General features: G+C 43.1%; 1 protein-coding gene across 1 annotated transcript in view; it reads right to left on the bottom strand.

Annotated features, from left to right (window-relative positions):
• LOC140122765 (fucolectin-like) overlaps positions 1-15,509 on the bottom strand; it is a 69,567-nt gene that overhangs the window by 12,938 nt on the left and 41,120 nt on the right. The window contains exon 3 of the mRNA XM_072143961.1: positions 7,407-7,465. Within this exon, the coding sequence (XP_072000062.1) occupies positions 7,407-7,464 (58 nt within the window). The 5' untranslated portion in view covers position 7,465. The remainder of the gene's footprint in view (positions 1-7,406; positions 7,466-15,509) is intronic.

The raw sequence follows: 15,509 nt of genomic DNA, 5'->3' as shown, positions 1-15,509 counted from the left end.
CGGAGGAGGTGGAGGTGGAGGAGGATGAGGAGGAAGAGGAGGAGAATGTTGGCGAGACACAAGAGGGGACCATTGTTGAGTCCTTCACTGTTCAGCGTGTATGGGCAGAAGAAGAGGAGTTGGAGGAGTTGGAGGAGGAGGAAATGGACAGTCAGGCCAGTGAGGGGAGTGAATTCTTACGCGTTGGTACTCTGGCGCATATGGCAGATTTCATGCTAGGCTGCCTATCCCGTGACCCTCGCGTTCAAAGAATTTATTCCAGCACCGATTACTGGGTGTTCACTCTCCTGGACCCACGGTACAAGCAAAATCTTCCCACTCTCATCCCTGGAGAGGAAAGGAGTGTGAGAATGCATGAATACCAGCAGGCCCTGGTGCACAAGCTGAAACAGTATTTCCCTTCTGACAGCGCTAGCGGCAGAGTGCGTAGTTCTGCGGGACAAGTAGCGAGGGAGAGTAGGCGAGCAGGCAGCTTGTCCAGCACTGGCAAGGGTACGCTTTACAAGGCTTTTGCCAGCTTTATGTCACCCCAGCAAGACACTGTCACCTGTCCCCAGTCTCGGCAGAGTAGGGCTGATCTTTACAGAAAGATGGTGAGGGAGTACGTAGCTGACCATACCATCGTCCTAAATGATCACACAGCTCCCTACAACTACTGGGTTTCAAAGCTGGACATGTGGCACGAACTGGCGCTCTACGCCTTGGAGGTTCTTGCCTGCCCTGCCGCTAGCGTCTTGTCCGAGCGGGTTTTCAGTGCAGCTGGTGGCATCATCACCGATAAGCGTACACGCCTGTCGACTGACAGCGCTGACAGGCTGACGCTTATTAAAATGAATAAAGGCTGGATTTCTCAGAATTTCCAATCTCCACCAGGTGAAGGAAGCTCAACCTGAATAATTGATCCACTCCTCCTCCTCCTCCTCATTTTCCTCCTTCTCCTCCTCTTTGTACAGTAAAGCAGAGGAAACTGGCTATTTTTTGACAGGGCCCACTGGCTCTTGCTATAGTACTTCATGCATTTAATTTTTCTGGAGGGCCACCTACCCGGTCCTCTGTTTGAAACAATTTTTGTGAGTGCCACATACAGGCACTCAATCTATTCCATTTTACTGCAGGGCCTCCTACCTGCTCCTCTGGTTTGAACAATTTTTGGGACTGCCACATACAGGCACTCAATCTATTCCATTTTACTGCAGGGCCACCTACCTGCTCCTCTGGTTTGAACAATTTTTGGGACTGCCACATACAGGCACTCAATCTATTCCATTTTACTGCAGGGCCACCTACCTGCTCCTCTGGTTTGAACAATTTTTGGGACTGCCACATACAGGCACTCAATCTATTCCATTTTACTGCAGGGCCACCTACCAGCTCCTCTGGTTTGAAACATTTTTGGGACTGCCACATACAGGCACTCAATCTATTCCATTTTACTGCAGGGCCACCTACCTGCTCCTCTGGTTTGAAACATTTTTGGGACTGCCACATACAGGCACTCAATCTATTCCATTTTACTGCAGGGCCACCTACCTGCTCCTCTGGTTTGAACAATTTTTGGGACTGCCACATACAGGCACTCAATCTATTCCATTTTACTGCAGGGCCACCTACCTGCTCCTCTGGTTTGAACAATTTTTGGGACTGCCACATACAGGCACTCAATCTATTCCATTTTACTGCAGGGCCACCTACCTGCTCCTCTGGTTTGAAACATTTTTGGGACTGCCACATACAGGCACTCAATCTATTCCATTTTACTGCAGGGCCACCTACCTGCTCCTCTGGTTTGAAACATTTTTGGGACTGCCACATACAGGCACTCAATCTATCCCATTTTACTGGAGGGCCACCTACCTGCTCCTCTGGTTTGAAAAATGTTTGGGACTGCCACATACAGGCACTATCCAAATTAAATTGTCTCCATAGCAGCCTCCACACGTTGTCTCCATTGCTACCTCCAAAAGTCGTCCATATAGCTGCCTCCATACATCGTCCCTTTATCAAACGAGGTGTGTCAGGCAGAAATTTGGGTTGTTTTCATGGATTCCACATCAAAGTTGTTAACTTTGTCGCCACCCTGCTGTGTTATCCACAAAATATACTGGCAAACTTTTACCATTTAGGGATATTATTTCAGCGCTTCTTGCGCATCTGTTTACATTCCCCTCACCCGGCATATCCTAAACTTATAAGAACGCTACTACACTTGATCTTAGTTCTTAGAAGTGCTGTTTGGGGAGTAGCCTAGAGACAGGGGCTTGGATTGGCGAAAGCTCGCCTGGCAGCGGAACGCCAGCTCCATGCGCATCATGCGCTTCTTGCGCATCTGTTTACATTCCCCTCACCCGCCATATCCCAAACTTATGAGAACGCTACTACACTTAACTTGGTGCAGGCTGGGACCGAGTCTGACCCTGGGGCTGGTCATATACTGCCGACGCAGAGAATTGCGGGGCCTACCTCGGTCCAGGTCTCAAAGGCCTACTATACCTCCTCCCACCCCTCCTCCACCTCCTCCTCCTCCGAATTACCATCCGTGGGCATGGCGCCATCAGTCGGTAGCTCTAGGCACAGCAGCAGTGCCTTCGCTAAGCGACAGCAGGCGGTGCTGAAACTGCTGAGCCTAGGCGATAAAAGGCACACCGCCCAAGAGCTATTACAGGGCATTCCACATCAAAGTTGTTAACTTTGTCGCCACCCTGCTGTGTAATCCCCAAAATATACTTGCAAACTTTTACCATTTAGGGATATTATTTCAGCGCTTCTTGCGCATCTGTTTACATTCCCCTCACCCGCCATATCCTAAACTTATAAGAACGCTACTACACTTGATCTTATACAAAAGGTTCTTAGAAGTGCTGTTTGGGGAGTAGCCTATAGACAGGGGCTTGGATTGGCGAAAGCTCGCCTGGCAGCGGAGCGCCAGCTCCATGCCAAGATCCAACTAACATAGTTTTAACTGCAGCACCTTTAATCTACTACTAGTTCACTGCCTCCATACATCGTCCCCTTATCAAACGAGCTGTGTCAGGCAGAATTTTGGGTTGTTTTCATGGCTTCCATGTTAACTTTGTCGCCACCCTGCTGTGTAATCCACAAAATATACTGGCAAACTTTTATCATGTACCGATATTATTTGAGCGCTTCTTGCTCACCTCCTTTGGTTCCTCTCTGCCACCCATTGGTTTGAAGCCTGAGTCCATTTAGGGTATGTCGCCATGACACTCTCTAGCCTGCTGCCGCTGCCTCTGCATGCCGTCCCCTATAGTGTCAGGGTCAATTATTGGATGTTTTAGATGCTATCTAGCTTCATTCTGTCACTCTGTCATGGCCATGCTGTTGCCCATAATTTTGGCATAATGGTGCGATTAAGCAGCCTCAGAGGCATCCATGCATGCTGCCCCTGCTGTTTCCTGTCCATTTCCGTGGTGTTTCCATCCTTTTCTGAGGTTCCCAGGTGTTTGGCCAAGCTTCCCTGTGCAGAGCCTTGGTCCCCTTGAAAAATGCTCGAGTCTCCCATTGACTTCAATGGGGTTCGTTATTCGAGACGAGCACTCGAGCATCGGGAAAAGTTCGTCTCGAATAACGAGTACCCGAGCATTTTAGTGTTCGCTCATCTCTAGTTGTAAGTCATTTAAATTACCTGCATGCACCTGTTGGCTGATTAACGTCATATCCGTAGCAGTTCGGAGAAGACGTAATGCATGAAACCGAGGCTTGTGTTTAGAATAGATATAACAATTAACATGGTTTTTATATATTCATATAGAAATAGAAAAAAGATGCATTTATATTTATAGTTTTAAATATAGTGTGGAATACAGTGAAATTTGTTGATCTTACATGTGAATTGCGATCTACTTTTAGGCTTAAGCAGTTAGATGAAGGATATTTTTTCTCTTTACCACTTGTAGTGGCAGGTTTCTGATGGAAATACCGGGCACCAGCTCAGGGTGAGCTGGTGCCGGAGCTTATTTTCGTTAGTGTTTTAAACCGCGGTATCGCAGTTTAAAACACTTTTTAAACTTTATAGCCGGCGCAGGCAGGTACGCGCTCGGCGCTTACCGTGCGCGCGGCTACATAGGAAGTGAAGCCTGCGCCGGCTATACAGTTTAAAAAGTGTTTTAAACTGCGATACCGCGGTCTAAAACGCTAACGAAAATAAGCTCCGGCACCAGCTCACCCTGAGCTGGTGCCCGGTATTTCCATCAGAAACCTGCCACTTCAAGTGGTAGGTTTTAATGAAGATATTAAGACACCCAAAATGAAAAAATAAAAAGTGAGAGGTTAAGAAGCCCTAAACAAATACAGACCCCAAACCAGATCACAAACTGAAAGGAGACCCAATATCAGATAACATAAGTACAGACCCCCAAACCAAAAAAATAAAGGTAGACCCCAAACACCCTATAAAATAAGGATCCTAGGACACAGATTATTATGAGACCAGGAAAAGATCCGCTAAATGAATTCAGCCCCCAAACCAGATCACAAAATAAAAAAAGACTAACGATCAGATACTCTAGACCCCAAACCAAGGAATGAATATAGACCCAGGATCAGCCATTGTATAAACTCCGACCACCAAACCAGAGCACAGATTAGAGAACCAGGATCAGATGTCCTTAACAAGTATAGACCCCAGACCAAAGAACAGAGACCCCAGACCAAAGAACAGAGACCCCAGACCAAAGAACAGAGACCCCAGACCAAAGAACAGAGACCCCAGACAAGACCCAACCACTAAGAGACTCCAAACCAGATGTTGTGCTGCTCCTCTCCCACCGCTCCTCCCACATATCTTACTTACAGTGGCGTAACTACCGCCGTAGCAGCCGTAGCGGTTGCTACGGGGCCCGTGAGGTTCAGGGGCCCGGGGATGCACGGTCCCACTCCCTGCAGACTAGTGCTTTGCCACGGCAGGGGAGGCTGCACTGCCGGGTGCCTGCCGTATCGTGCCCCCGGGCCCCTCCCACTGTGTCCCGGCCACCGCCCACATCTCTCCTGGTCTGCCCAACTCTTTCCTGGATCTCCAGCCTCTCATCCCCCTGACACGCCCGCTGATCTTAATAACCCGCCCGCTCATCTCAATGACCCGCCCTCTACATCTCTGACCCACCCGCTACATCTTTGCTCGCACTCGCCCCCCCCCTGTCTCGCCCCCCCCCCGCTCGTTTTGGCCCCCCCGCTCGCACTCGCCCCCCCTCCCCCGCTCGCCCACCCTCGTCCCCCCCCCCCCGCTCGCGCCCCCCCCCCGTGCCGTCTGAATGGCACCGGGCACCCACCTGACGCCAATACAGCCCCCAAACTTCTTGAAAGGTAAGTATATAAAGATGTATTTATCTGTGTGTATATATGTACTTATATGCATAAACTGTGTGTATATATGTATGTACTGTATATATACTGTGTATATATGTATATACTGTTTATAAATGCATATTCTGTGTGTATTTATGTATATACTGTATATATACTGTGTATATATATGTATGTACTGTGTATATATATGTATGTACTGTGTATATATATGTATATACTGTGTATATGTGTATATACTATTTATATATGCATATTCTGTGTGTATTTATGTATATACTGTATATATACTGTGTATATATATGTATGTACTGTGTATATGTGTATATACTATTTATATATGCATATTCTGTGTGTATTTATGTATATACTGTATATATACTGTGTATATATATGTATGTACTGTGTATATATATGTATATACTGTGTATATGTGTATATACTATTTATATATGCATATTCTGTGTGTATTTATGTATATACTGTATATATACTGTGTATATATATGTATGTACTGTGTATATATATATGTATATACTGTGTATATGTGTATATACTATTTATATATGCATATTCTGTGTGTATTTATGTATATACTGTATATATACTGTGTATATATATGTATGTACTGTGTATATATATATGTATATACTGTGTATATGTGTATATACTATTTATATATGCATATTCTGTGTGTATTTATGTATATACTGTATATATACTGTGTATATATATGTATGTACTGTGTATATATATATGTATATACTGTGTATATGTGTATATACTATTTATATATGCATATTCTGTGTGTATTTATGTATATACTGTATATATACTGTGTATATATATGTATGTACTGTGTATATATATGTATATACTGTGTATATGTGTATATACTATTTATATATGCATATTCTGTGTGTATTTATGTATATACTGTATATATACTGTGTATATATATGTATGTACTGTGTATATATATGTATATACTGTGTATATGTGTATATACTATTTATATATGCATATTCTGTGTGTATTTATGTATATATACTGTGTATATGTGTATATATGCATATTATGTGTATATTTATGTATATACTGTATATATACTGTGTATATGTATATACTGTGTGTATTTGTGTATATACTGTATATATACTGTGTATATGTGTATATATTATTTATATATGCATATTCTGTGTGTATTTATGTATATATACTGTGTATATGTGTATATATGCATATTATGTGTATATTTATGTATATACTGTGTATATGTTTTAATACTATATATATGTGTATATATGCATCTACAGTGTATATATATGTATATACTGTGTATAAATGCATAGAAGCAGATACTGTATTTATATAAGCATATATATGTGCACATTTAAGTATATATATATATATATGATGTATGTGTGTTTTTGTATATGCTTTGTATATGGTAAGTATGTATGCTGTATATACTGAATGTGTGTTAATTTGCTGTATGTGTGTATATTCTGTATGTATACGCAGCATGTGTGTATATGGTGTTTTTATCCTGCATATATGTGTATATATGGTCAGTGTATACTGTATGTGTATATATGTGTGTATTGTATATGTATATAATGTGTGTACTGTATGTGGGTATATACTGAATGAGTTTGTATATACTCTGCGTATAAACATGTCTGTATAGGGGTACATTCACAAGAACATATGGGGGGTGTATATCTGGCTGCAAATTTGCTGCCGGATATACTTCCCCCATAAGCTTCTATACGCCTGGGCTCGGTACGGTGACCACAACGAGTACTCACTGTTTCGAGCAAAAGAGAGAGAGCGTGCTCCATCTATGGCCGTAAGAACAGCCATGCGGCTCTATTCTCTATGGAGAGGGGAGTGGTGAACCGCGACCACCTCTTCTCCTCTCCAGTGCGCCAGACGTGTGCCTGATATATATATATATAGAAGGGGGGCCCCATGCAGAAATCTGCTATGGGGCCCAGCCTATCCTAGTTACGCCCCTGCTTACTTATCACTGATATTAGAGGAGGATATAATTATAAAGCGGCTGAGGAGAGAAGTTACTGAACCTGCAGAAGCCTCATCAGACGCCGTCCACACCAGGACCACGAGGAGCAGAAGCTTCATCCTGCAGAGGAGAACATGTCCTGATATCAGAAGACGAGGTCTATGTATATTCTCTATATTTCTACAATGTTTGTACAATGTTATCCCTCAGACCCTCCTACATCCTGGTCACCATTAATGTCACCTACAGATCATGTGACGCCTAATTCCAGCTCTGATCCAGGAGGTAACAGAACCAGTAATACTATCAGTCCTGATAATGGAGGCTGTAACGCTAATAGATGGACCTGTCATATATAATAGCCCCCGCGCTGCTACAATGATACAATACTGGCTGGTCTGGGGAACATGTACATTACAAGTCATTCTGGTGCTGTATCATGTACTCAGCCTGGTTCTGGTGCTGTATCATGTACTCAGCCTGGTTCTGGTACTGTATCATGTACTCAGCCTGGTTCTGGTACTGTATCATGTACTCAGCCTGGTTCTAGTACTGTATTTATGTACAAAGTTAATGGTATGTACTGAGCCTGGTTCTTGTACTGTATATATGAATTGAGCTTGGTTCTTCTGTTATATGTGTGGTCTGATCTTTTTCTGGTGATATTTACTTTCTGAACCCGATTCTATTTCTGTACTGATCATGGTTCTTTTTCTGTAGTTCTGTGGTCAGCCTGCTTCTGTCGCTGTGTTAATATACTGAGCTTGTTTCTGGTGCTATATTTATGAGCTTGGTTCTGGTGCTGCACTTATACTTTAAACCTTGTTCTTTGCTGTATTAATATACACTCACCGGCCACTTTATTAGGTACACCTGTCCAACTGCTCGTTAACACTTAATTTCTAATCAGCCAATCACATGGCGGCAACTCAGTGCATTTAGGCATGTAGACATGGTCAAGACAATCTCCTGCAGTTCTCCCGAGCATCAGTATGGGGAAGAAAGGTGATTTGTGGCCTCTGAACGTGGCATGGTTGTTGGTGCCAGAAGGGCTGGTCTGAGTATTTCAGAAACTGCTGATCTACTGGGATTTTCACACACAACCATCTCTAGGGTTTACAGAGAATGGTCCGAAAAAGAAAAAACATCCAGTGAGCGGCAGTTCTGTGGGCGGAAATGCCTTGTTGATGCCAGAGGTCAGAGGAGAATGGGCAGACTGGTTCGAGCTGATAGAAAGGCAACAGTGACTCAAATCGCCACCCGTTACAACCAAGGTAGGCAGAAGAGCATCTCTGAACGCACAGTACGTCCAACTTTGAGGCAGATGGGCTACAGCAGCAGAAGACCACACCGGGTGCCACTCCTTTCAGCTAAGAACAGGAAACTGAGGCTACAATTTGCACAAGCTCATCGAAATTGGACAGTTGAAGATTGGAAAAACGTTGCCTGGTCTGATGAGTCTCGATTTCTGCTGCGACATTCGGATGGTAGGGTCAGAATTTGGCGTCAACAACATGAAAGCATGGATCCATCCTGCCTTGTATCAGCGGTTCAGGCTGGTGGTGGTGGTGTCATGGTGTGGGGAATATATTATTACTGACCATGTCCATCCCTTTATGAGCACAATGTACCCTGTAACATCTGATGCTACTTTCAGCAGGATAATGCGCCATGTCATAAAGCTGGAATCATCTCAGACTGGTTTCTTGAACATGACAATGAGGTCACTGGACTCAAATGGCCTCCACAGTCACCAGATCTCAATCCAATAGAGCATCTTTGGGATGTGGTGGAACGGGAGATTCGCATCATGGATGTGCAGCCGACAAATCTGCGGCAACTGTGTGATGCCATCATGTCAATATGGACCAACATCTCTGAGGAGCTTCCAGCACCTTGTTGTATCTATGCCACGAAGAATTGAGGCAGTTCTGAAGGCAAAAGGGGGTCCAACCCGTTACTAGCATGGTGTACCTAATAAAGTGGCCGGTGAGTGTACAAAGCCTGGTGCTGTATATATACAGTCTGCACAAGGTTCTTGTGCTGTATCTATGTATTCAGCCTGGTTCTGTTAATCATTTCATGTAGTAATCTTAGTTCTGGTGCTATTTTATGTGCCGGCCTTGGGTATGGTATTAACCCCTTCACGACTTGTGCAGTATTAGTACGGCGCGGCGGAAAGTGACTTAACGACGTGCACTAGTCTTAACGACACACACTTACGGACTAGTGACTTAAAGACACACATTAGTCCGTACTAGTGTGCAGACTCGTGGACCAGAAGAATTTCGTGGCAACCCCCATTTCATGATCGATGCTATTGGCTGGTCGATGCGACCAGCCAATAGCAGCAGTAAACATCATCAGGGGGCATGCAGGGGTTAACACAGGATGATGACTTGTGCTGTCTAGGACAGCACCAATCATCATCTTTAGGGGGCATGTCTGGTGGCTTCATGCCACCTCCCATAGACATCTGATTGGCCGATCTGTTCGTGGGCAGCTCAGGAATTCATTTTGACACTGATGGCCTCACTGAAATAGATTTTTTTCAAATTCTTTTTCTCTGAGGACCTCCCAAATCTATATGCCCAACAATTTTTTGCACAAAACCCCGCTTCATCATTCTCTAGGTGTACCCCTGTAGATGCAGTAGAGATGATGAAGTTTTGGGGTCTTGGCAGGTTGTACACCGGGGCTATGGGCTTTCTGGCTGTAAACCAGGGCTGTGGGCTGTATACTGGGGCTATGGGCTGTATACTGGGGCTATGGGCTGTATACTGGGGCTATGGGCTGTATACCGGAGCTGTGGGCTGTCTGGCTGTATACCGGGGCTGTGGGCTGTCTGGCTGTATACCGGGGCTGTGGGCAGTCTGGCTGTATACCGGGGCTGTGGGCAGTCTGGCTGTATACCGGGGCTGTGGGCTGTCTGGCTGTATACCGGGGCTGTGGGCTGTCTGGCTGTATACCGGGGCTGTGGGCTATCTGGCTGTATACCGGTGCTATGGGCTGTCTGGCTGTATACCGGGGCTATGGGCTATCTGGCTGTATACTGGGGCTATGGGCTGTCTGGCTGTATACCGGGGCTATGGGCAGTCTGGCTGTATACCGGGGCTGTGGGCTATCTGGCTGTATACCGGGGCTATGGGCTTGCAGGTTGTACACTGGGGCTATGGGCTTTATGGCTGTATACCGGGGCTATGGGCTGTCTGGCTGTATACCGGGGCTATGGGCTGTCTAGCTGTATACCGGGGCTATGGGCTGTCTGGCTGTATACCGGGGCTATGGGCTGTCTGGCTGTATACCGCGGCTATGGGCTGTCTGGCTGTATACCGGGGCTATGGGCTGTCTGGCTGTATACCGGGGCTATGGGCTGTCTGGCTGTATACCGGGGCTATGGGCTGTCTGGCTGTATACCGGGGCTATGGGCTGTCTGGCTGTATACCGGGGCTATGGGCTGTCTGGCTGTATACCGGGGCTATGGGCTGTCTGGCTGTATACCGGGGCTATTCGCTGTCTGGCTGTATACCGGGGCTATGGGCTGTCTGGCTGTATACCGGGGCTATGGGCTGTCTGGCTGTATACCGGGGCTATGGGCTGTCTGGCTGTATACCGGGGCTGTGGGCTTTCTGGTTGTATACCGGGGCTATGGGCTTTCTGGTTGTATACCGGGGCTATGGGCTTTATGGCTGTATACCGGGGCTGTGGGCTGTCTGGCTGTATACCGGGGCTATGGGCTGTCTGGTTGTATACCGGGGCTATGGGCTGTCTGGCTGTTTACCGGGGCTATTGGCTGTCTGGCTGTATACCGGGGCTATGGGCTTTCTGGCTGTATACCGGGGCTATGGGCTGTCTGGCTGTATACTGGGGCAGGGGCTGTATACTGGGGCAGGGGCTGTATACTGGGGCAGGGGCTGTCTGGCTGTACACTGGGGCTATGGGCTGGCAGGTTGTACACTGGGGCTATGGGCTTTCTGGCTGTATACTGGGGCTATGGGCTTTCTGGCTGTATACTGGGGCTATGGGATTTCTGGCTGTACACTGGGGCAGGGGCTGTACACTGGGGCAGGAGCTGTCTGGCTGTATACTGGGCGGATACATATATATATATATATATACTACAGTGGGCTGGATGTAAACCGGCGTGGCACGCTGACTGTATACTGGGGGGGGGGGGGGTTTGGCTACTAGTAATAGTAGCTATATTCCTGTACATAGGGGGCAGTATTATAGTAGTTATATTCCTTTACATAGGGGACAGTATTATAGTAGCTATATTCTTATATTCTTGTACATAGGGGGCAGTATTATAGTAGTTATATTCTTGTACATAGGGGGCAGTATTATAGTAGTTATATTCTTGTACATAGGGGGCAGTATTATAGTAGTTATATTCTTGTACATATGAGCAGTATTATAGTAGTTATATACTTGTACATATGAGCAGTATTATAGTAGTTATATTCCTGTACATAGGGGGCAGTATTATAGTAGTTATATTCTTGTACATAGGGGGCAGTATTATAGTAGTTATATTCCTGTACATAGGGGGCAGTATTATAGTAGTTATATTCCTGTACATAGGGGGCAGTATTATAGTAGTTATATTCTTGTACATAGAGGGCAGTATTATAGTAGTTATATTCCTGTACATAGAGGGCAGTATTATAGTAGTTATATTCCTGTACATAGGGAGCAGTATTATAGTAGTTATATTCCTGTACATAGGGGACAGTATTATAGTAGTTATATTCCTGTACATAGGAGGCAGTATTATAGTAGTTATATTCCTGTACATAAAGGGCAGTATTATAGTAATATTCTTGTACATAGGGGGCAGTATTATAGTAGTTATATTCCTGTACATAGGGGGCAGTATTATAGTAGTTATATTCTTGTACATAGGGGGCAGTTTTATAGTATTATTCTTGTACATGGGGGACAGTATTATATTAGTTATATTCTTGTACATAGGGGGCAGTATTATAGTAGTTATATTCCTGTGCATATGGGGCAGTATTATAGTAGTTATATTCCTGTACATAGGGGGCAGTATTATAGTAGTTATATTCCTGTACATAGGAGGCAGTATTATAGTAGTTATATTCCTGTACATAGGGGGCAGTATTATAGTAGTTATATTCTTGTATATAGGGGGCAGTATTATAGTAGTTATATTCTTGTACATAGGGGGCAGTATTATAGTAGTTATATTCTTGTACATAGGGGGCAGTATTATAGCAGTTATGTTGCTGTACATAAGGGGCAGTATTATAGTAGTTATATTCTTGTACATAGGGGCAGTATTATAGTAGTTATATTCTTGTACATAGGAGGCAGTATTATAATAGTTATATTCCTGTACATAGGGGGCAGTATTATAGTAGTTATATTCTTGCACATAGGGGCAGTATTATAGTAGTTATATTCCTGTACATAGGGGGCAGTATTATAGTAGTTATATTCTTGTACATAGGGGGCAGTATTATAGTAGTTATATTTTTGTACATAGGGGGCAGTATTATAGTAGTTATATTCTTGTACATAGGGGGCAGTATTATAGTAGTTATATTCCTGTACATAGGGGGCAGTATTATAGTAGTTATATTCTTGTACATAGGGGGCAGTTTTATAGTAATATTCTTGTACATGGGGGACAGTATTATAGTAGTTATATTCTTGTACATAGGGGGCAGTATTATAGTAGTTATATTCTTGTACATAGGGGGCAGTATTATAGTAGTTATATTCTTTTACATAGGGGGCAGTTTTATAGTAATATTCTTGTACATGGGGGACAGTATTATAGTAGTTATATTCTTGTACATAGGGGGCAGTATTATAGTAGTTATATTCTTGTACATAGGGGGCAGTTTTATAGTAATATTCTTGTACATGGGGGACAGTATTATAGTAGTTATATTCTTGTACATAGGGGCAGTATTATAGTAGTTATATTCTTGTACATAGGGGGCAGTATTATAGTAGTTATATTCCTGTACATAGGGGTCAGTATTATAGTAGTTATATTCCTGTACATAGGGGCAGTATTATAGTAGTTATATTCCTGTACATAGGGGTCAGTATTATAGTAGTTATATTCCTGTACATAGGGGCAGTATTATAGTAGTTATATCCCTGTACATAGGGGCAGTATTATAGTAGTTATATTCTTGTACATAGGGGGCAGTATTATAGTAGTTATATTCTTGTACATAGGGGGCAGTATTATAGTAGTTATATTCTTTTACATAGGGGGCAGTATTATAGTAGTTATATTCTTGTACATAGGGGGCAGTATTATAGTAGTTATATTCTTGTACATAGGGGGCAGTATTATAGTAGTTATATTCTTGTACATAGGGGGCAGTATTATAGTAGTTATATACTTGTACATAGGGGCAGTATTATAGTAGTTATATTCTTGTACATAGGGGGCAGTATTATAGTAGTTAAATTCTTGTACATAGGGAGCAGTATTATAGTAGTTATATCCCTGTACATAGGGGGCAGTATTATAGTAGTTATATTCTTGTACATAGGGGCAGTATTATAGTAGTTATATTCCTGTACATAGGGGGCAGTATTATAGCAGTTATGTTCCTGTACATAGGGGGCAGTATTATATTAGTTATATTCTTGTACATAGGGGGCAGTATTATAGTAGTTATATTCTTGTACATAGGGGCAGTATTATAGTAGTTATATTCTTGTACATAGGGGGCAGTATTATAGTAGTTATATTCTTGTACATAGGGAGCAGTATTATAGTAGTTATATCCCTGTACATAGGGGGCAGTATTATAGTAGTTATATTCTTGTACATAGGGGCAGTATTATAGTAGTTATATTCCTGTACATAGGGGGCAGTATTATAGCAGTTATGTTCCTGTACATAGGGGGCAGTATTATATTAGTTATATTCTTGTACATAGGGGGCAGTATTATAATAGTTATATTCTTGTACATAGGGGGCAGTATTATAGTAGTTATATTCTTGTACATAGGGGGCAGTATTATAGTAGTTATATTCTTGTACATAGGGGGCAGTATTATAGTAGTTATATTCTTGTACATAGGGGGCAGTATTATAGTAGTTATATTCTTGTACATAGGGAGCAGTATTATAGTAGTTATATCCCTGTACATAGGGGCAGTATTATAGTAGTTATATTCTTGTACATAGGGGCAGTATTATAGTAGTTATATTCCTGTACATAGGGGGCAGTATTATAGCAGTTATGTTCCTGTACATAGGGGGCAGTATTATATTAGTTATATTCTTGTACATAGGGGGCAGTATTATAGTAGTTATATTCTTGTACATAGGGGCAGTATTATAGTAGTTATATTCCTGTACATAGGGGGCAGTATTATAGCAGTTATGTTCTTGTACATAGGGGGCAGTATTATAGTAGTTATATTCTTGTGCATAGGGGGCAGTATTACAATATATTTTACTTAGGGGCAGTAGTATTATAGTAGTTACATTCTTGTTTATTGGAGAAGCTATTGTAGTTCGTTTTAGTATCTATTAACAGTTTGTATGGAGTTTAGTAACTCTACCCACATCACAAGGCCACGCCTACTTGTTTTGACCCCGCCCACACAATGGGGCCACTTTTACAGTTTTTTCCAGGGCCACTTTAAATTCCCAGTCCGCCCCTGGTTAGGAAGGACACTATATACCATTGTGAGACCTGCCCTGAGAAACCTGGCCTCTCCATGAAGGAGTATTTCAGGATATACCATACAACTCCTGAGTAATAAAATCTTATAAAAATTACAAAATTAATTGCAATTTCCATCTTGGGCATCCATAGCACATTATATTTGGAAAACCACCCATATGTTCAAAATGCTCACTACACCACTTGTATTACACTGCACCACATATTACACCTTGAAAAATTCTCCAAGGGTGTACTTTCCAAAAATTGGTGTCACTTGTTGGGGTTCTCTTCTGTTTTGGTAACACTAGGGCTCTCCAAATGCATCCTGACCCATGTAAAAAATGTCTGGGTTCTAAAAGACAAACATCCCTCTTTCCCTCTACTCCGTACCCATACATTTTATCTGCACATGTGGGGCAATTCTACATCCGGGAGAAATAGTTTTACACATTTTGTGGGGTTGTTTCATCTTTTGACACTTGTGGCTAAGA

The sequence above is a fragment of the Engystomops pustulosus genome, chromosome 3, assembly GCF_040894005.1.
Source record: "Engystomops pustulosus chromosome 3, aEngPut4.maternal, whole genome shotgun sequence".
In the NCBI taxonomy this organism is placed as follows: domain Eukaryota; kingdom Metazoa; phylum Chordata; class Amphibia; order Anura; family Leptodactylidae; genus Engystomops; species Engystomops pustulosus.
The sequence above is the reverse complement of the archived record's forward strand: the minus strand, read 5'-3'. Positions and strand labels throughout refer to the sequence as shown.